This window comes from Bombus impatiens, unplaced genomic scaffold, assembly GCF_000188095.3.
Source record: "Bombus impatiens unplaced genomic scaffold, BIMP_2.2 scf_0389, whole genome shotgun sequence".
NCBI classification, from domain to species: domain Eukaryota; kingdom Metazoa; phylum Arthropoda; class Insecta; order Hymenoptera; family Apidae; genus Bombus; species Bombus impatiens.
Genome location: NT_176808.1, coordinates 2,463,002 through 2,482,646, shown reverse-complemented (window position 1 = coordinate 2,482,646; position 19,645 = coordinate 2,463,002). Strand labels below are relative to the sequence as shown.

General features: G+C 38.2%; 1 protein-coding gene across 42 annotated transcripts in view; it reads left to right on the top strand.

Moving 5' to 3' along the window:
* LOC100746778 (twitchin) overlaps positions 1-19,645 on the top strand; it is a 79,143-nt gene that overhangs the window by 17,990 nt on the left and 41,508 nt on the right. For 4 of the 42 annotated variants that reach the window (XM_033321129.1, XM_033321128.1, XM_012386338.3 and 1 more), the window contains 42 exons: positions 66-110; positions 613-630; positions 1,389-1,433; positions 1,518-1,553; positions 1,643-1,690; positions 1,851-1,907; positions 2,038-2,085; positions 2,235-2,303; positions 2,958-3,014; positions 3,108-3,164; positions 3,242-3,298; positions 3,378-3,443; positions 3,519-3,575; positions 3,635-3,691; positions 3,776-3,844; positions 3,952-4,008; positions 4,082-4,138; positions 4,340-4,396; positions 4,487-4,543; positions 4,684-4,737; positions 4,820-4,873; positions 4,991-5,089; positions 5,175-5,228; positions 5,574-5,627; positions 5,725-5,781; positions 5,905-5,961; positions 6,099-6,149; positions 6,273-6,311; positions 6,395-6,448; positions 6,540-6,605; positions 6,706-6,762; positions 6,965-7,021; positions 7,154-7,210; positions 7,743-7,787; positions 7,969-8,010; positions 8,169-8,327; positions 9,213-9,398; positions 9,540-9,554; positions 10,972-11,151; positions 13,296-13,340; positions 15,781-15,819; positions 19,162-19,309. In XM_033321129.1, the coding sequence (XP_033177020.1) occupies positions 66-110; positions 613-630; positions 1,389-1,433; positions 1,518-1,553; positions 1,643-1,690; positions 1,851-1,907; positions 2,038-2,085; positions 2,235-2,303; positions 2,958-3,014; positions 3,108-3,164; positions 3,242-3,298; positions 3,378-3,443; positions 3,519-3,575; positions 3,635-3,691; positions 3,776-3,844; positions 3,952-4,008; positions 4,082-4,138; positions 4,340-4,396; positions 4,487-4,543; positions 4,684-4,737; positions 4,820-4,873; positions 4,991-5,089; positions 5,175-5,228; positions 5,574-5,627; positions 5,725-5,781; positions 5,905-5,961; positions 6,099-6,149; positions 6,273-6,311; positions 6,395-6,448; positions 6,540-6,605; positions 6,706-6,762; positions 6,965-7,021; positions 7,154-7,210; positions 7,743-7,787; positions 7,969-8,010; positions 8,169-8,327; positions 9,213-9,398; positions 9,540-9,554; positions 10,972-11,151; positions 13,296-13,340; positions 15,781-15,819; positions 19,162-19,309 (2,683 nt within the window). Of the gene's footprint in view, positions 1-65; positions 111-612; positions 631-1,388; positions 1,434-1,517; positions 1,554-1,642; positions 1,691-1,850; positions 1,908-2,037; positions 2,086-2,234; positions 2,304-2,957; positions 3,015-3,107; positions 3,165-3,241; positions 3,299-3,377; positions 3,444-3,518; positions 3,576-3,634; positions 3,692-3,775; positions 3,845-3,951; positions 4,009-4,081; positions 4,139-4,339; positions 4,397-4,486; positions 4,544-4,683; positions 4,738-4,819; positions 4,874-4,990; positions 5,090-5,174; positions 5,229-5,573; positions 5,628-5,724; positions 5,782-5,904; positions 5,962-6,098; positions 6,150-6,272; positions 6,312-6,394; positions 6,449-6,539; positions 6,606-6,705; positions 6,763-6,964; positions 7,022-7,153; positions 7,211-7,742; positions 7,788-7,968; positions 8,011-8,168; positions 8,328-9,212; positions 9,399-9,539; positions 9,555-10,971; positions 11,152-13,295; positions 13,341-15,123; positions 15,163-15,780; positions 15,820-19,161; positions 19,310-19,645 lie in introns of all 42 variants that reach the window. The other 38 variants (XM_012386341.3, XM_033321111.1, XM_012386340.3 and 35 more) reach the window with 36 other exon arrangements.

Genomic DNA, 19,645 nt, shown 5'->3' with positions numbered 1-19,645 from the left:
AAGGACGATTTTTGTTAAAACTTTAAAAGATTGATCAAGATGTTTCTTTTTTAATTATTTTCAAGGATATACCCGACAACAGACAGAACGGTATCGACAAACCCAAGAAGGTATGAATAATTTTTTTTTTTTCATTTTTCACACAAAAGTGGATATCATATTTTTCGTAAAGTGACTTTTTTTTTGAAGCAAAACCTTTTTACTTTACACGGTACACATCTAGAAATACAAACTGCAGCGTCATTTTACCTTTTGCGCCCACCCTTTATGGTTCCTTGTAGTGGTTATATTTGTATGAATGCTTTGTGTTCCCCTGTTTTAACTACATACATATGTTTATGTTATGAGAAACTTGTTTATACAGTCCAGGTTCCTAATCCGTGGGTCGCCCCACCTTTGGGGATTAGAATTATGTTGTAGAAGTTAGAATTATTCTGAAATATATTTATTATTATTATTTACTTTATTAAAAATGTTTCTCGATTAGCATATTATTCAGAAAGTTATTTGGCTATGATAAAAAGGGATTGCGACTCAAAAATGCCTGGGAAATATCTGTATACAATTTCGTTGACAAGATATTAAACACAATCGTTTATTTGTCTGTTTCAGAAACTGGAAGTTCTACAGGTGAGGAATGAGTGTCAAATATTTTATTTGGACAAAGTATGCGCTCGAATTATCGAATCGGCTTTCCAATTGCATTGCAAGAACAGTATTGCGAACAATTATTACATGCGGCTTTTATGCGTACGCTTATAGATTCGATCCAATCGATCCAAAGGGATGAAAGGCATGCTTCTAACGATAAAAATTATTTTCAGCTTTTTGCGAATTAAATGCATTCCTTTTCAGCTTTTACGATATTAACTGCTTCTTTCAGCTTCACACACTTTTTCAGCTTTTACTGATAAACCTTGATATGTTTCAGCTTTTATTATTTCTGATCCTATTTGCATCAAGTTATTTCTATTGTTACTTTAAGATCGTTTCTATTCCAGCAAAATTATCTGAAATCATTTAATCATTATGCAACACATATCTCATCTTTCTTCGCATATAATCTAATGCTTAAGCTTTCAGCAAACTTTCTTTACCCTTATCCTAGAAGCTGGGCTTTGAAATTTTCCTAAAAAAGGCTATAACTTGTAATTTGTCCTACTTTCCTGTTTCTCTCTTTCGCTCTATTTCTATTCTTTCGCATGCATGTCTGTGTTTTGTGTAATTTGATTTTCATGTGTACATTTTAGTGACATACGAGTAAACTTATTCGCGAGAGTGTATGATATACGTCAAACGTGTGTATAATTATCGTAAAGGTAGGAATGTTACATTATTCAATTCATAAGGATCGATAAACGAGTTGATAACAATTTACTTTTGTATAGAAGAAACCAGAAGAGAAAGTCGAAGAAAAGAAGGAAGTTGAAAAGGTAATATTTTCGACATGAATTTTAAGATATTTACTCGTTAGATCAAAACGTAGAGAAATAAATTAAACGAATTTGTGTTTACAGAAAAAGATTGTGAAGAAAGCAGAAGAAAAGAAGGAGGTAAGGATGGTTCTGTCTTTTCAATTTACTATGCTTATTCAAATCTTCACGTACTTATTCCTATTATTATTTGGTTTTTCTTATTCCAGGAACTTAAAGCAGAAAAAACGGTATCTCGCAAGCAGTCTATTAGTAGAGTGAGTAGCAATTGTTTATCAATTAAATTTATATAATTTTTTCATACAGAATTTTTACATACATATAACTTTTTGCGTAGAATTTTTCATATATAAAATATTATTATATAGGCATAAAGAAGCTAACACTGATTTATCCTTTTTCCTAATTTTTTAACAGGTAGAAGAAATACGAACAGAAAGTCGAAGAAGTTCTTTGGTAGCAACAGAAGAAAAGGTTAAACATTATTTTGTATTTACCCTTTAATGAGTGTATAGAACAGTATGAGCAGATGCTAAATCGCTTAACTGTAGAAACCCAATAGCTCTCTTACGTTTTTATTTATTTTGTTACTTTTAATACGCAGATGTTCGAAGACGGCCGCATAATACCGCGTCGCTTATCTATGCAAAAGGTACAAGAGTACAGAATAATTAAATCCAAACTACGTAATGCTAATTCGCAAATGCCACTTATCACGGCTAAACTAATATTCTATTATAAACTAAAATTCTTTCGTTCTTACATTAATTTAGCTTTTCCTTTTTTTTCATGCGCGAACAGATGGAAGCAGAGGTCATGTCAGAAAGCAGGCGATCTTCCATCGTTGAAAAGAAGGTGACGACAGAAAAGGTAAAAGATCAGTTTTCGTTTTTTCCTTTTTGTTCCCTTCTTTCCGTTTCTTTTTGTTTAGAATTAAAATTTTAATCACTCCCTTGTCAGTTCTTCTTATTAACGTCGTAATTAATGTTCGTAAAGAGTTACTTTGTGTAAACTTAAAAGAATTTCGTCTCACGAATAGAAACAGTAAGTATCGTGTGTGAGTCCGACCTTCTTGCAAATGACTCAAGAAGGCTGATAATACCTAATATCAAATATTTGTGTGACGTGTACGTATTTAAGTAATCGTTGCATTCGATAAAAAAATATAACACGTTACGATACGTTATGTATCATATTCGATTACAATTTCTAAGTAATTAGTAGCATGAACTTTTAGAAAAAACGTAAGATGAGGCGCGTTCACTTAACGTAGTACGTAAACCGAGTAGTCGTTGTCAACGACAGCTGCGACTCACAGCGTGTTACTTATGGCATAGATCTATTTCACTGACACGCTATCCAGCAAGGGTAACTTCTATTTCAATGTTGAGCTTTTGATAGGATTTCTGTCCTTGAACTACATCCTCGATACGATCTGCCAAACAAACGAAACGATTCTTTTCCAGCAAAAAAATATAATTTACCAATTTTTAATTTTTTTTTTTTATTATTTTGGACTTTTAGGCAGATAGAGAGACCCCGAAGTTTAGACCTACGCTAACACCAACACAACACGTAAAGGTACACAAAACACTAAATATACACACTACAGATTCGCGAGAATGTAAAACATAGAATTTGTTGGAAATTAAAATATACATACTGACATTATAGATCGCACCGAGAGATAGTATTAGATATTACGAGCCCGAGCCTGACGATGATATCGAGGTAAACGATTCTTTAAAAAAACATGATTTGATATTACAATGAAAGACGCACATGCTCATGACAAATCGTGTTTATAGGATATTTGGGCTTCAGTGCCAAGAGAGCCGGAAATAAGATCCATTAGAAAAAGTGAGGTACGCGAATACATAAAAATTTGCAATTTTCCTGTTATAGAACGACTGATTAATATACCAATATTAAATCCAATTATAGGACACGCTAAATGTAAAATATTCGTCACTCGTCACACGCGAATTCCCTGAAAAACCAAGCATCGAGGTAGATATCTTTGTTTATCGGCATTAAGCGTGACAGAATTTTTTTATATTTTTTATCGTGCAAAATTGTTTGTAGGAACGATCACAGCCAGATTATATTAAATATAAAATTCCTGAGGAATCTAACGTCAAGGTAGATACCTTTTTATCAGCATTTTTTTATATTCTTTTATCGTGCAAAATTGTTTGTAGGAAAAATCACGACCGGAGCATACCGAACGCGACGAATTACCAGTTCGTAAATACGAGGTACAGAATGCATGAATTCGACTTTTTTTTTCTTAATCAGTACCTTCAGTCAATTGGTGATTACTTATAAAAATACAATTTTAGGATGTTCCAAAGTCATTACACGAGTCTGCACCACGAACCCATAGTACTAGTAAAGATACAATACACGAGGTATAACACTATACTTTATACGACTAAACTTTTTACATTTTACGTTTTCATTCGCATCGACAGAAAAAACGAGAAAGATTGTGAACATTAAACGAAAACAATTTTAGGTTTCCACCGATCCACGACCAAGCATACCTGAAAGGAAATTAATTAGAAACATCGAGGTAGAACTTTGCTATTAATTCTTTCCTTGCGTACGATTACCGTTCTTTTGATACAACTTTTGTTTCGTTATAGGATGAGTCACAGCCTAAAATTAATGTGCCATTCAAAGAATCGAATGACGAAGCAGAGGTAGTCACTTTTTTTTTACAATACAGTAGAGCCTCGAAGACAAAAATTTCACAGTATCCATTCTTCATAGTATAACAATGGTATTTGTAACAGAATTAATCAAAGAAATTTGGTGCTAAATTCTGTTGGAATACGAGAGGCTTTACTGTACATCGCATTGCATAGAGAAAGTATAGATATTAATAGATAAGCAAATTTCAGGATGCTTGGCCAGATAGACCAGGTGATTTTGAAATTGAACCCATTAAGAAAGTTAAGGTACACGAGCGCATATAGATTGTAATATTCAGTACCACGTTTTTAATTCACTACTTTTTATTTTATTTTGTTTCGTATGCGCATTTACAGGATATGCCAAAGATTACATCTAAACCGACTATACAAGAGCCAAATAATGAAATAGAGGTAGTTTTCTTTTTTCTTTTTCTTTTTCCTTCTCTTTCATCTTCTCTTCGTTTTCTCTTTTTTCTTTCTCTCTCATTTTTGACCTACACTATTCAAAATTTACCCGAATATATACGCATGATCGAATACACGATTTGTAGGACATCTGGGCAGACAGACCACAAGAACCAGAAATTAAATCAATTTGGAGAAAGGTACATGATTCGTTTGATTAAAATTTCGATGATGAAAAATTGTCGTTCGGTATGAACGAATTATAAACGAATAACATTTTAGGTGCCAGAAAAGACTAGCATAGATTTATCACGGACACAGCACACAGTACCCGAGGTACATACGCACTACACAAATAATCAGAACGAAATTGTAACATACAAAAATTGTTTTTTTAATATATTTTTTTATTTTATTGTTCTTTTTAATACGTATTAACCGACCATGTTTTAGGACACTTGGAAAACAAATTTAAATGAAACAAATGACAAACCCGATACACTGAAAGATAAATCGGAAACGCCTTCGATCGAATCGATTGACAATATAGAGGTAGAATAGCATCGATACTCTTCTGTCTCTCAACACTTGAAAACTAAAGTGAAACATACATTTTTTTTCTTTTTTTTTCTTTTAGGAGAAAGTTAAACCGAAATTAAAAACAACCCGTAAAAAAGTCACGACGGACAAGGTACATAATACGATATACGACATATATATATATATGTAAATTCTATGGAATTTAGATTTCTAAAAATATTACAACATTGCATATATATTATACATGCACGCACGCTATCGTTCAATAAATATACGCTATGATGATTCAAAAGAATAAAATTATTGTACTCTGATTCATTCGTAATTTTGTAACCGAAATACATCTCGTTGAAAATCAGCAAAGGTCTGGATATTTTTGAACGCTAGCGCATATACATACACATACACACGCACACCTACATGCATATCACGTATCATTGCCACAACGACGAATAATTTAATAGGAAGAAACTGCAATTAATTTTGATCATTTTAGAAAGAGGAAGCGAAACCAAAATCTACCTCTCGCAAACTTGACGAAGCGAGCAAGGTACCAGCATTTTTTTATTATTATTTTTCAACAATTTGATTAATCCAGCACGCGACTCGTATATTTATAATTTTTGTTTCTTCGTTTGCAATTTTAGAAAAAAGTACCGCTCACACGACGTAGGTCATCGACAAAGTCAACAGAGGGGTCTAAGGTACAGGGAATAAAGAACTCAATAGTTTACAATATCTCACGAGTTTGTTACGGTTCTTCTATTTGTTTATTTTTTATTCTTTATCTGTTGTATATTTCATTCATTCGTACGAATGTTATTCAGGACGAAGAACCTACGTTAGATTCTATACAAAAGGACAGTATTTCCAACGGGACGAAGGTATATAAATGTATTTCCTAATTAGAAAGCGTTACTCTTGAAAAATATCAAAAATATCGAGTATTAGCCGTTGCTTGCATTAACGCGAGTGTACTAACGAACAGCGAATAAATCTGATCGTTTCTATACTTTTTTAGAAGCAGGAAGCCGTCACAAAAGCTAAAATCGTTGGAAAGGAAGAAAAGAAGGTACAAAATGAACACGCAATTTTACCGTACACACAGTTTACATATCGTATATACGTCATCATACACGATACGTATCGATTGAATCATATTCAAATACTTTAAGTTCACGTCCATTAATTTTAGGAGGAACTCAAACCCACACCCAAAGTAGAAGAACCCAAGGTACATAAAACCTATACGACATACATACACTATTTATCGATGTTCGCCTCACAAATACCTCACACGATACGATTGATTTTTAGAAAACAGAGCCACCCAAAGCAAAGGTCACTCTCGGTAAACCCGAGGAGACTAAGGTACACAAATCGCATACTTTTTGCCTAGACGTAGACGCGATATCTTTTTTTTTTTTTGAACGATTCCATTATCGAGATTATTAACTTTTAGAAAGAGGAACCCGTCGAAACGCAAACGAAACCCAAAACACCCGCTGGTAAACCCGAAGAGGCGAAGGTACACAACACCACGTTAAAAGTCATTCCTTTCGCGTAGACAGATTTTTTTTTCTTTTAAGTATTCCTGGCACTATCCTTGACATACTTACTCTTTTTAGAAGGAGGAACCTGCTGTGAAACCTAAGGCCACACTTGGTAAACCCGAGGAGGCTAAGGTACACGAGATCGTTTTTTACTTGAATATAGAAATTGTTTTTTTTTTTTTGCTTAGATGCACAATTTTTTCACGCGTTACACTCTCTTTATATAAACACGGATAGTCACGCAACTGCATTTTCTATATAGAAGAAATTTGTTTGTATACACAATTTTTCTTAGTTTTCCCAACACTATCCTTCACATATTTACTCTTTTTAGAAGGAGGAACCTGCTGCGAAACCTAAGGCCACACTTGGTAAACCCGAGGAGGCTAAGGTACATGAGATCGTTTTTTGCTTGAATACGAGACTTTCTTTTTTTCTTCTTTTGCTTAGATACCAAATCTCGTTACGCGTTATCTTTTTTTTTATACGAACACGAATAGTCACGTGATTGCATTTTTTTTAGAAGGAAGAACCTGCCATGAAACCTAAAACCACGCTTGGTAAACCCGAACTACCAAAGGTACACAAAGTCAATCTATCGCGTTTGTATAGCGATACTGTTCGCGAACATATTCACACGAACACGAGCTGAGAGAACGCACCACAACACAATTCACGTTTGCCCGTAAACTGACACGACACTTTTAATTACTGCACGGCACAAATTGCATTTTTTCGCACAAGTGTGTATCATCACATAACTTTCTTCGCATCAACTTTTCATCTTACGGACACGTGTAACTACAACACGTACAGGGTTTATTCGCACAGGCGTGTGTATCGCGTAACTTCTTTACATTCAATTTTTCATCTCACGAACTAAATTTATTTAATTTAATTTAATTAATTTATTTTTAATCTTTTCAGCAAAGATTAAATCGAACCATCATACTAAGTAACATATTCATACTCTTTTCAGCAATCTGTGAGAACGAATATCACCGTAACAAGAAATATAACAATTCATCGAATCATGATTTTTTACAAATTATCGCTGGCAAAATCTCGTGAAGTTATCCCCTGGAATGACTTTTTGTTTTGTATTTTCACAGGTAGAGGAACCGCTCAGAAAAGTCAGCCTGAAACCTACGACAAAGGTAGATATATGTATAAGTATACAAATATCTGTGTTATCTTGATACATTCGCTCGTATCGTACGAAAACGATATAAAAATTATTACTTACATCTTACGATAGATATCAATGAATTAAGCAAAAACTCAAAACCTTGATCTTTCTCGTTCGCTAATTTAATTCTTAACTTTCTTAAATTACAGATCGAGGAGGAAGCAAAGACGTTGAACAAAGTAGAACTGAAGGTGTGTATCTTCTTTTTCCCGTGAATTGCTCGTAATTGATAGATGAACTTTTACCGTTTCGCGGTGCTTATTTACGAGGCGAAACTTCGTTATATTCGGATTGGTATTTGTAAATTCTCGTTGGAAATTGTTTGGAATAAACGATACGTTAAATGCAGCCAGTGGAACCCAAGACGAACGTGGAGAAATTCGGACTGCGTAAACCACCGAAATACGAAATTAAAGCCGAGAACTTTCAATCTATTCAACTTAAACCGGTTTCGAGGGAGCCAAAAGTACCTCAAAAACCTGAGAATGGCGTTATCGTTGAGTTGAAGGTATTCCCGTGAATGGGAATCTAAATATACGTACACTATACTCTTTTTTTTCTCTCTCTTTCTCTCTCTCTCTCTTCTCTATGCATTGACATTTACATAATATTTCAAATTTACATAATATGTATATACACTGGCTGTTTACTTATTCTTCGAATCTACGATCGTTCTAAGTACTTTCGCTGTTACTATGAAAAATTCTTTTTCACACTCTGGACGATTCTTTCCACTTATTAATTCCACTCATTAAATTTCACAATCTCGATTATTCGATATGTCCCTTCTCTTACTGCGGTACTGTTTCCTCCAATTTTCGACAACTTTCTACGCTTAGTCTCTTCTTTCGATGTTGATAACAACGACACAAAGTATAAGGTACTGTGCATAATTCGAAGACTCTCTCTTCTCTCTTTTCTCACTTTCTCAATTCTTGAAAGCTCGGTGAATCGTTAACAAACCGATTAATTCAATCTATACGAATATTATTATTAATATAATAACAATCTTCAAGGTATCTCGGCTATTTGGCTGTACAAAACGTTTGCTCCTCGACTCGAATTCTCTATGCTGAAATCGATGTTCTATCTGTCGCTCTTTGTTCTATCGAACGGCTTCAATGTACAAAGATCACGAGGGAAGACCACGATAACTTACGTTTTCTCGCTTCGCACGAGTAATTTTAAAATTCAATATACTCCATCGTTAACTTGCCCTTCGTTTCTAAATGTTCAGTGGTTTCATAGCCATGAGTTAGTATATTATAACAGCGAGAAAGTAGCGAGAATAGCGATAACAATCAGAAAATCAACAGACTTATCGTGTTTTCCCGAGTGATTTTCATCGACGAAATCGTCCACGCTAGAAATTAATCGGAAACCATTCGTGCAGAAAACTGAGAAGACGGAAAAGATGGAAGCTAAGAAGACGAAAGTGAGAAAAGCCAGCAAGGACAAGGATTACGAGCTTCCGGAGATTCCAGATTACGAGCGACCGGTTTTGGAGAAGCCGCAAGAATTCGAATTCGGGGAGTACGCGCCTCGAGATAAGACCAAGTTGGACAGACCAACCACGCAGGTAAGAGAAACGTTGCCCTCATTTTTCATTCTGTTGCGTTAAATCGATCAAGTATGTTTACTTTGTATCGATAATTAATTTAATAAGATCAAACGTCGTTCATTCCACTACTAATGATTTTTCTTTTCACGCGGCGGGCAGAAGTTCGATTCCAAGGTGAGTAATGGCTCGTTATTAATGCAAGAATAAGAAAACGATTTTGCCAAGCTGCTTCGCTTTACTTCAGGAATGACAAGAGTTTTGCAACGTCGCGCCTAAGTACGATCGATCGAGATTCCTGGAATTCCGTAAGCTCGATTACAAATTGCAGAGTTAAAGTTGGAAATCAGGGAGCGATTAACTCAGAGAAACGGTCGAGCACTTTTTTCTCGCCAGTTCGTCTATTCGTCTAATATTAATCGGCGTTTAGCGGACGCTACGCTCAGGGTCGTAGACGATACGGTGACACGGAATCCTTGCTGGCGGATTAGCAAGTGGTCTCGGTCGTGGTTTGCCGTGGATAAAAGATCGCTGACGCAAATAGCCCGGTAATCCTGGTTCGATCTTCTTTCAAACGTAATTAACGCAACGCGCCTCTATGCTAGCGCTAATAATCGAACGAATAAAATGATCGTTTGGCAACCGATGGGTCCCGTGTCCACCACCACCCTGCATCCGGATACCCGCGAAAGAGGGGGAACTATTTTGGCAAATAACCGCTCGTATATCACCCCCCTCGGATCTCTAATTTTTCGACTTGAAAATTAGGATGGAGAAAATGTCGATCGCTATTTTCGGTGTTATTGCGACCCGTTTGTGCCCGACCGTATCTCTTCGCTATGATTTCTCGCGGCAGGCCGGTCAGTCTCGATTCAGTCTTGATCTCAGCACGATCGTGATCGCGATCGCGTTCTAGGAGCCGTCGACGATCAAGTTTCATCGGTTCTCGATCCTTCGGTAAATCCGATAGACGTGCTTTCATGCATTGTTTCAGTTTCTCCGGATCTTTAGGAGAGACGTTAACTGAAGAAAGTTCTGGTGTTTTTTCTCTCGTTCATTGCGAATCACTACGTTCTCCGCATACTGTTACTGCAAATATTGTACCTACTTTGCTCGTAGACAATTGAAGAAGCTGTTGTAAAATAACGTCGCAGACGATATTAGCGAAGCACAAAAGCATTCTACTTGTACAAGACGATGCGAGATTGTCGTGTCCGCACGTGTGATCTCTGAGAAAATACAAACGCTAGGACGGAAATGTCGGGCGATCGCTTATCTTTTAAATTTGCGCTCAGCAAACGCACCGACTGTGAAAACGGCGTTGCAAAAGTTCTTCAATTCCGTAGACTATAATTTTGATAAACGTGGCATTTATAAAGCTTGCTTCATCAATAAATTACCTTCTTTCTACGTTGCTTACGCGTTTCTCTTTCAACGTTTAATAACGCCAAAACTTTCTTGATTACCCGATATATGCGGATTCTTCTACGAACGAGTATCGTTAGGCCGCGAATTCGCTTCAGCTATCGCTTACTTTCTCAAATTCGAAATACGACGCAGTCGGGATTGATAATTGGTTTTCTCGCGTACTTAGCCAAAGGTGCCAGAGATCAAAGCACCCGAAGCACCGAAGATCGAAGTTATCAAAGACGTAACGCCGGTTGGAAGCAGAAGGAGTTCCCTGATACCCGGCAGCGGCACAACCAGTCGACGGGGATCCTTGATACCACCCGAAGAATTGGGTCGCAGACCCAGTTTGATTATCAGTGACGAGGTATGTTACGGATTGTGTTTATCCGCGAGGTATATCGGTTACGCTTTTGGACTATCGAGTGAACAGCTGCGATGGTATCGTTTACGATGATCCGCGTACCATCCAACCAGTTTGCTAACTTTCGCGATTACGTGAAATTTCATTCTATATCGGACTAGTCGACTGTTTTACTATTCGCCTATCTCTCCGTCTCTTTCACAACCCTCAACACGCAGCTATACGAAATTCTTGACTGTCTCGTTCGATTATTCGATCATTCGCGCAACTTTGGATTTTTTCGATAGCCTTCGAGACTACCATAATTTCTATTGTTCCATTTGACCATTCGTCTATTTGTCATTATCGTTGTCATTTGTTTCATACTCCTCTTGCTTTGCGACTAAAGGGCGACTTCCAGTTGTCTCCTACACCTTAAGCTAATTTTATATCTAAACGCGATTCCTACAAGACGATGGTACAATTTTCTTAACGAAAACCGAAAGGGTAAAAGACTATTCGACTATTCAGCCATCCAACCGTTCGATTGTTCGCTTATTCGATCGTTTTGATCGCCGTTAAAATCGGTACCATCGCAGCCAGTCCGCCTCGAAAAGCGATTTGCTCCGGAACGTGTTCGTCTGGACGACGAAAGATCGAAGCTTTTAGATCGGTAACGAATTTGATCGTAAAACTCGTTAATCAACGTCTTTTTGTCAGATTGCCAAGCAATGTTCTTAATAGCCCGTGATATTTAATACCTTTCCAGAAATAGACGCGTTCGAGCCTATTTTTGTTCAATTACTCATTACTAATTTTTGATTCGCGACTGACTGGGCGTGTCCAACGTCTAAAATCGGTGATACGTACATCATAAACGACGACAGATTAACGTATCAAAGGATTCGAATAATACGCGCAATGCGATCACTCGATTTCGTTGCTGCTGGTGACGAAAAGTAACGTTTTAACGGAGCAAATCGACGGATCGTTCGAGGGGAACGCTCGTAGGTTACTCGTACTCTCAATTTTTCTTTCGATTCGTACGAACGATCGATTGAACACACGAAATTTCTACTGTTGACTGAACAAAGTCGCTTATCCTTAGACTGTTGGCTAAACGTAGTATCTTTTTCTTTTTTTTTTCTTTTTTCTTTTCTTTTCATTTTTTTTTCTTGTAAAATTGAGAGTTTGAGTAACCAGAAAAAGACGAAACATGAAGATTCTAAACTATAGAAAACGTTAGCTCGTGTACAGAACTAGATAAAAGCGTAGGTAGATCAGTGGCTACTGCTGGTTAGCCCTAGAATTGTTGGAGTTTTTTTGCAGTTTCGTAGCAACGTCAGTGATTTAGTGATCCCAATCGTGATAGTCTTAGAGCTAGATGTCCAATCACGTGAACCCCCGACGTGTTTGTCTGACGATACGAAATTACGTGTCGGGTGTGTACGTTGATATTAGTGTCAGCAAAGCTAGTAAAGCAATCCTACTCGTGAATCGTCCAAACAGCCCAGCTTCTGAAAAACCACTTTCCCCTTACCATAATACCCTTCTCGTCTTTCGCGAGATATCTTAGCTACGAGTCTTCGATGCAGCGTGGAAAGTAAGCGGATCAAGGAACCACATGCAAGCAAAATGAATCTTTGAAGGATAAAATGAAAGTCGTCCTCGTCGCACCAGACGAGTTTATCTCTAACTATCGTCCATAAGTATTTGGACACCCGATATAATTTGATCGGATCTTTCATATCTTTATCATATCTTCGATATCGTCGCGATGGAAGAACCGAGCCGCTAATTCTTTGCCTCTTCGCGTAACTAGCTTCGTCTCTGCGCGTTAATTAAATGTTTAAAGCGAAGCGATACAGTTGGCAAGCTTCGTAAAATTCGTACAAAGTTTTCGAATCTTTATTCGAATTAATATAAACTATCGTTTTCATCGATGTTCGTTAACTGTGCGAGTATACGGTTGCACGAGACAAGAGGAAAAATCGGGATTAAATCGAGGCTCGTTTCAAGCGTATTTGACGTATTTGCGATAGTTGGGAAGTGACCAGATAGTTATGGATGGTAATGCACACGTGCATGGATGTGCGTGCGTATAAGTGCGTACACGTACAGCGACTTTCGAAACGATACAGATTAGTAAAGAAGAGTTTGATTCATAGGAGAATAGAAAGCTGCGACCAGGCGAGGTGGTGGACGAGCGCAAGGTGAGGAAAATCACTGGAAATGGGAAAGCGAATGCCTCGTCTGCAACCTTACTCGACTACCAATGCACTTATTTCACTTTCACTTGTTCTTTTACTCGCACGTTACTTCTTTTACAAACACACACCTATTGGAACGTTGAACGAAGAGCGCGTCTGCCGAAAGCACAGTTCCTCTACTCGTTCGTCTCTTCGTTCGACTTTGCCTGCTCATTTCTCATCTTCTATCGCCAATTTATTTTACTTACTTGATATGTCATTTTCAATGATCTCGCGCCCGAAAAATCTTCCTTCTTTCTCTTGCGTCTTTTCCTCTCGAGATCTCGAGTGTTAACGTTCGAACAATTCGACACGAGAAGATTTGGAAATTTGGCGCGGGATCGTTCGTACGAGCACAGGTTCCATCGAGACGCATCGATTCGAGAAAACCTCGGCTCCATTCTCTTCTATAAATTAATAATTATTGACGTGGAAGTATGCACCAATTGCACTATTGCACCAACGCACCACTGCACCTGGCACGGATATGTTGCAATCGAATCTCTCAGCACTCTACACTCCACGATTATTTATTACTTTAATATTAATATCGTTAATCGTAAGGATGTTAATAATTATAATAATAATAATAGCAATGATAATAATCATAACAGCAACAACAACAACAGTCGCAAGGATAACAACGAAAGAATCATCCGAGGCGTGTCTGGCGCGAAACGGACGTTTCAACGATCTTAAATCATTGGTGTATAAACTTTCGTATTCCCGTTCGCGTATATTACAAATCGTAGATTACATTTTGGCAAACATCGTTCCGAAAGGACAGGCGTCGGCGTTAACAAATGCCCAGGCTAGCGACAAACATCCACGACGCATGAAACCTGGTTACTTTCGAACGTATACCACTTCACCCTTACCTACGTACGTGTATATATCATTTACTCGCAGTAGGAATGCGTTCTAAGCAGTCGCAACACTTGTTACCTTGCTGCCAACGGTCGGGTAAAACTATCAATTTGCCGGACACGAAGGACGACCGTGATTTATGTCTCTGTACATTTAATACTTGCCATCGATTAATCAAACGCGTCCGCGATCCAACCAGTGCTTTATCGTTATTTCTAGCCGAGTCTCGCGGACACGCCACGGATTCTCAGACCGATTTTCTCGGATCGTGGCCGTTCGAATCATCGACGATGATAACGGTCAACGAGGCTGCGAACAAGCGAGAAACTCGATCGCCGCACACTCCCCAATGTCTCTTTCTAGAGCGTGATAAATCACTGTCGTGGCAAATAGACGTTGAACTTTACTTAATGCGAAACTGCGTAAGTCCGTCTTTGATTTAACGGCACTTGCGTTGGCTGACGTACACCGCTCACTTCTACCAAAACGGAATCTAGCACCGCCGATGTGTTGTGAATTAATTGGCCAGGTGTCGTTAAGAAGAATATCCGTCGAATAACTTCGGCAACCTTGTATTCGTCTGTCGCTAGTTTACCTTCACCTCTTTGTATCATCCTCTATTTAAATTCTCTTTTCCCTTCGACATTTTCCCCAAGTTTTTGGACGTCGTGTATTTTTCTCTTTGTTTTTGTATTTTGTTACCTCGAACTTGCGATTCGAAGGACATCTCGCTGCCAAAGATTTGCCCACGTTGCCCGTCTCCGTTTTGTCTACGACGTATTTGGATACAGTATGCGATAACAAAGGATATCGGAAGACATCGCGCGACTAACCGATGTACACGCACAATGCTCACGATGGTCTCTATAATTTTTTGCAGTTGGGAAAGTTACGTCCCGGCGAGGTGCTTGAAGCTAAGGTGAGATTTGTGTTCGCTATAACACAAAGCTTACCTGCCCGAATAGCATTACCTGCCAGATCTTTCTCTATATGTTTCTCACTTCTACGACTTCGATTTTTTTTTTTGCTCTCACTACTTTCATACATCTCTTTTTTTTTTTTTGTAAATCTATTTTTGTCAACCGCTCACACCTGACCCAGCCACGATGGATTTGAATTGGATTCCCTCGAGTACAGCTATACTATTTATCAAAGAGCAGTTTAACAACGACAAGCTATAAAACCACAAGCCGAATGTTGAATTGCCAGGCGCAGGACACGCAGAAAATGCCGCATACCACCATGGAACGCCGATAATATTAATTTTCCGACTATACCACCCTTTTTTTAGTTAAATTTTTTGAAGCTGTCGCCGCTGCTGTCCACTCCCCGCTATCTCTACCATCGAGGCCCGTTTCTACGTGTTCGAGAGAGTACACTGGCAATCAGACGTAAATCCGTCTTATTTTCTCCGATAAGAATCTCCCTGTCAGACGTCTCGAATCCCCCGCCCCCTTCTGACTTTGTCACCCAAATGATTTTTCTCTGTTTTTTACTTTCTACTTTTTTTTTTCCATTTTTCACGCACCACGTACAGAATAAATCCGGCCGTCCTGGTGAACTGCAGGGGAAAGAGGTTAGCTCATATTACTGTCTTTCAAATTACAGAACGCGTTGTATCCAACATATGTCTGTTTCTTTTTCTTCTTTTTTTTTTCATCTCTCTTTTTTTTTCATTTTTGATGCGTGCCGCAAAGCTCCGAATTGTTCGCAATGCGCGTCTGTACATAGTTTTTGCAAGAACCGCTCAACGGACGTTTCCCAGCGAGTAAACGCGCCTCTCGTGCCTAGTCGACGATAAATTTCGCGCGTCTATCTTTGTTTATTTATTTTACGGATAATTTTGTCTTGCTCGTCTAGTACTTGCTCGTCGACTAAACACGGTATATTTGCAGTCGAAACGTCCCGCAGCTATGTAGTATAAACGTTTGCTTAATTCGAGCGAATACTATGTATATTGAGAACGTAGAAATTAGATAGTGGTAAGAAATATTTATTTCACTCGATGTTTCCATCCATAGCAATATATATTTGTTTCTTTTTTTATGTACAAATTTACGCATCTATTTTTCGTGTTTAAAGTAGTATCGGTCGTTCGGTGTCAAACAAGCCGCAGTAGCGTAAGTACGGTTTAGTCGGACAACGTTGCTCAACTTTCACGTTGAAGACTTCGATTTATCCGTGATTTTTATGCTGCTACGACCTGTTTGAGACGCAACCCTGCTGCGTTCTTTTCGATTCAAGCGTTCAAACCTCTTTCTTTAACAGAATACGAGAAAATTCCTCTTTTTGTCCATCGTTTCTTCTTATATTAGATCATCCGAAAAGTTTCTTTCGTTTTATAAGGAAATAATGGATATTTTTCGTTTTATATTATTTTACCAAATTACGTACGATCCATTTTGTTTTATCAATTATTTATCAAGATAAGGATTACAACGTTCGACAGATTAGGTTTCACTTTTGTACGAGAATGCGTCTGTAAAAGAAAGACACTTTTCGGACAACTTAATAATTTCACGTCGAACGTTTTCCTAGAACTCGTTGAACTGACAGCAACATCGAGATACAGTTGATAGTCGAAGATCGCAGCACGGTTGATATACATATGTATAAGTTAAAACCGAGTATTGCTTGTTATGAAAATGTGATACGAATGCTAATCTCTCGCGAACAAGAGTAGTATACATGTAATTATTCACCGTGCTCTCACCATGCTATGTGTTAGCGATCGATTCTGTTATAACCATAGGTACGACGTTCATTTGTTTATTAATTTGTTTATTCACCAATCGCGAATATTATGTGTTTTATTTTTTATGTGTATCGTCGTACCCGTGCATATTGTACTATTCGATGTGCCTTTTCGTAAATAATCCACATAGAGGAATGCGGTAATGGAATCGCGATAGTGTAACTAAACAACGAAAAAGGTGGTAAAACTGTGTCGATAGTGATTCCTCCTTCTTTTCCTTTCCCCTTCCTCTTCGTCTTCTCAGTTCGTTTTAGAAATTGTCAACTGTGTGTGTCTCTCTCTCTGTCTCTCTCTCTCTCGCTCACGCTCTCTCTGTTTTTCGTCACAATCCATTGTATTTCTCCATCTCATCGATTGTGTTCCTATATATGTCTTATTAACCATGCCTTCGTGTATAGCAATTGTATCTAACAGCGATGGCGTGACGACGACCGAGAAATTTCGTAAGCGTCACGAAAGTTCCACTTGCGCATCGAGTACCCTCCGAATGAAACAGCGATGCAAATAAAAGATTCACGGTTGAAGCTTGAACGCTCTGTGATTTAACGAACACTTATAATCCCAGTGAAAGAGCACATTTTTTATTTGCACGCATCATCGTTACATGGTTCTAGTTGTGCAAAACGCATCGATCGATAGTTCAGCTTATACCATATCGATGGTATAATTTATAAAAGATTCGTCGCCATCGTGTAGAAAAACGTACACGTTAAAAAACGTAGAGAATTTTTACGATTAGCGTATGAGAAGAATGTATTGTCGATCGACGCAACGAACAATAGCTACCGAGTTTTTATGCGTACTTACTTATTGTTTCGCAGCGAAGCTCTTCTCACGTATTAAGACACGAGATTCTTCGTACTGAGTCTTAATCTCGTAGCGCTAGGTTTAACCTTGTGACTGATCTCAACTGGTGAAAATTGCGCGCCGAATTCTCATCGATTCGGCATCGACGAAGCAAAACATCCCCTCCACGTAACTCGGAAACCTTTCATTTATATGTATCCTATGTGTACCCTGTACATTCTGATCACAAATCATTCTGGTTCTCTTCGCCATTCATTGTATCGTATTGTAACAAGGAGCTGTGGAACCAGAATGGAAAAGCATACAAACGTACATATGTAAAATCTCTCCTTCTCCTGCGTATACTCGAGGATTCTGCTCGAGGTATTCGAGTAAAGAAATTCCTTTGCATCGATCGAGCCAAAAAGTAGATCAGTTCGAATGATCGGTAAACGCCTCTTGGAGAACCCTCGAATTTACTTTAGCTAACGAGTACGTTAAACCCTCAGGAGTACCCGAACGTGGTCAGACACATTCTTTGTACACGGCAGACCGATTAACGAAGATTTTTCATCATAAGAGACTGTGAAAGTATAGAAACGCGAACGATGCATACATTATGATATTTCGCCGACGAAACAAATTTCCGTTTCACCGTTTAATCGCGTTTCCAACGATATGAACCTGTACAAAACTGACCTCGTTTTACGGCTCCGATTTACTTGCACTAATATTGTGAATAACAGTTAACGATAACGCTTTGTACTAATTACGTAGGTTAACGGTGTGACTAAAATGCATGATTAATAATTAGCACCACGCACACAGCATGAGAGCACCGAGCTTCGAACGAGTCGTGACTTTCGTCCGAGTCACGGTATTACCTGTTGCGAATATTTACAGCGACTCACGGAAATCTTTCGATATTTGCACAAATACGAACGCGAAATATTTTGAAATTTCGATGCAATCGTCCTCGACATTTACTTTGCGTTTAAGACGGCGATTCGTGCTGCGTAGTAATTTTATATACCAAATATATATACACGTATCTGCGGTAAACGTTCACGTATATACTTTCAAACTTTATCAATACGATAGCTCGACCTCGTTACAACGTTATTTTGAAAATGTTTCGTGTAACAGACAGATAATATAGTTACGAGCGTGTTAATAATTTCGTGAGTTGCCGTATGCAGTTATCGCGACCAGGTAAATCAAGGAAGCGCAGGTAAGGCGACGAAAGTCACGTACTTGATCACTTCAGCTTGCTTGCTTTTTCCGAAAGCTTGCAACGCTTTTTCAAGCGAAAAAATAAAAATAAACAAAGGGAACGATGTAAATGGTTTATGATTCATCGATGATCGATTGATACAGCGTCGTCGTCCGAGTGCGGACGTCAGAAGACCCAGCGTGGCGGACCTCGAGAATAAGATCAATCAGCCGAGCACACCTCTTCGAGATGTCGGACCACCGGGACCACCTCAAATCGTCGATGTTCAGGAATCATATTCCGCCGTTGAAGGTACGTTACCTACGTTCCACCTTCTCTCCTTTGTAACTTCAAGGCTTCCGTGGCCCGAGTTTCTGCGATTACTATTGGCTTGGCAACTAAGTGATTGCGGATTTTGTCATTACGTGGTAATGATAAAATTAAAAAAAAAATTAAAATAAAAAATCCAATATTACTTGAGCCTTCTGGTTGTATACCGTGTTCGATAGGAACATTATCTCTATATTCCTACGTTCCTATATTAACGTATCTGTATTCCTATACAAACAATTTTTATTCTCTGTTAATGTTCATTTGTCTCGCTGTATTTCTATTGGCTTGGCAACTAAGTGATTGCGGATTTTGTCA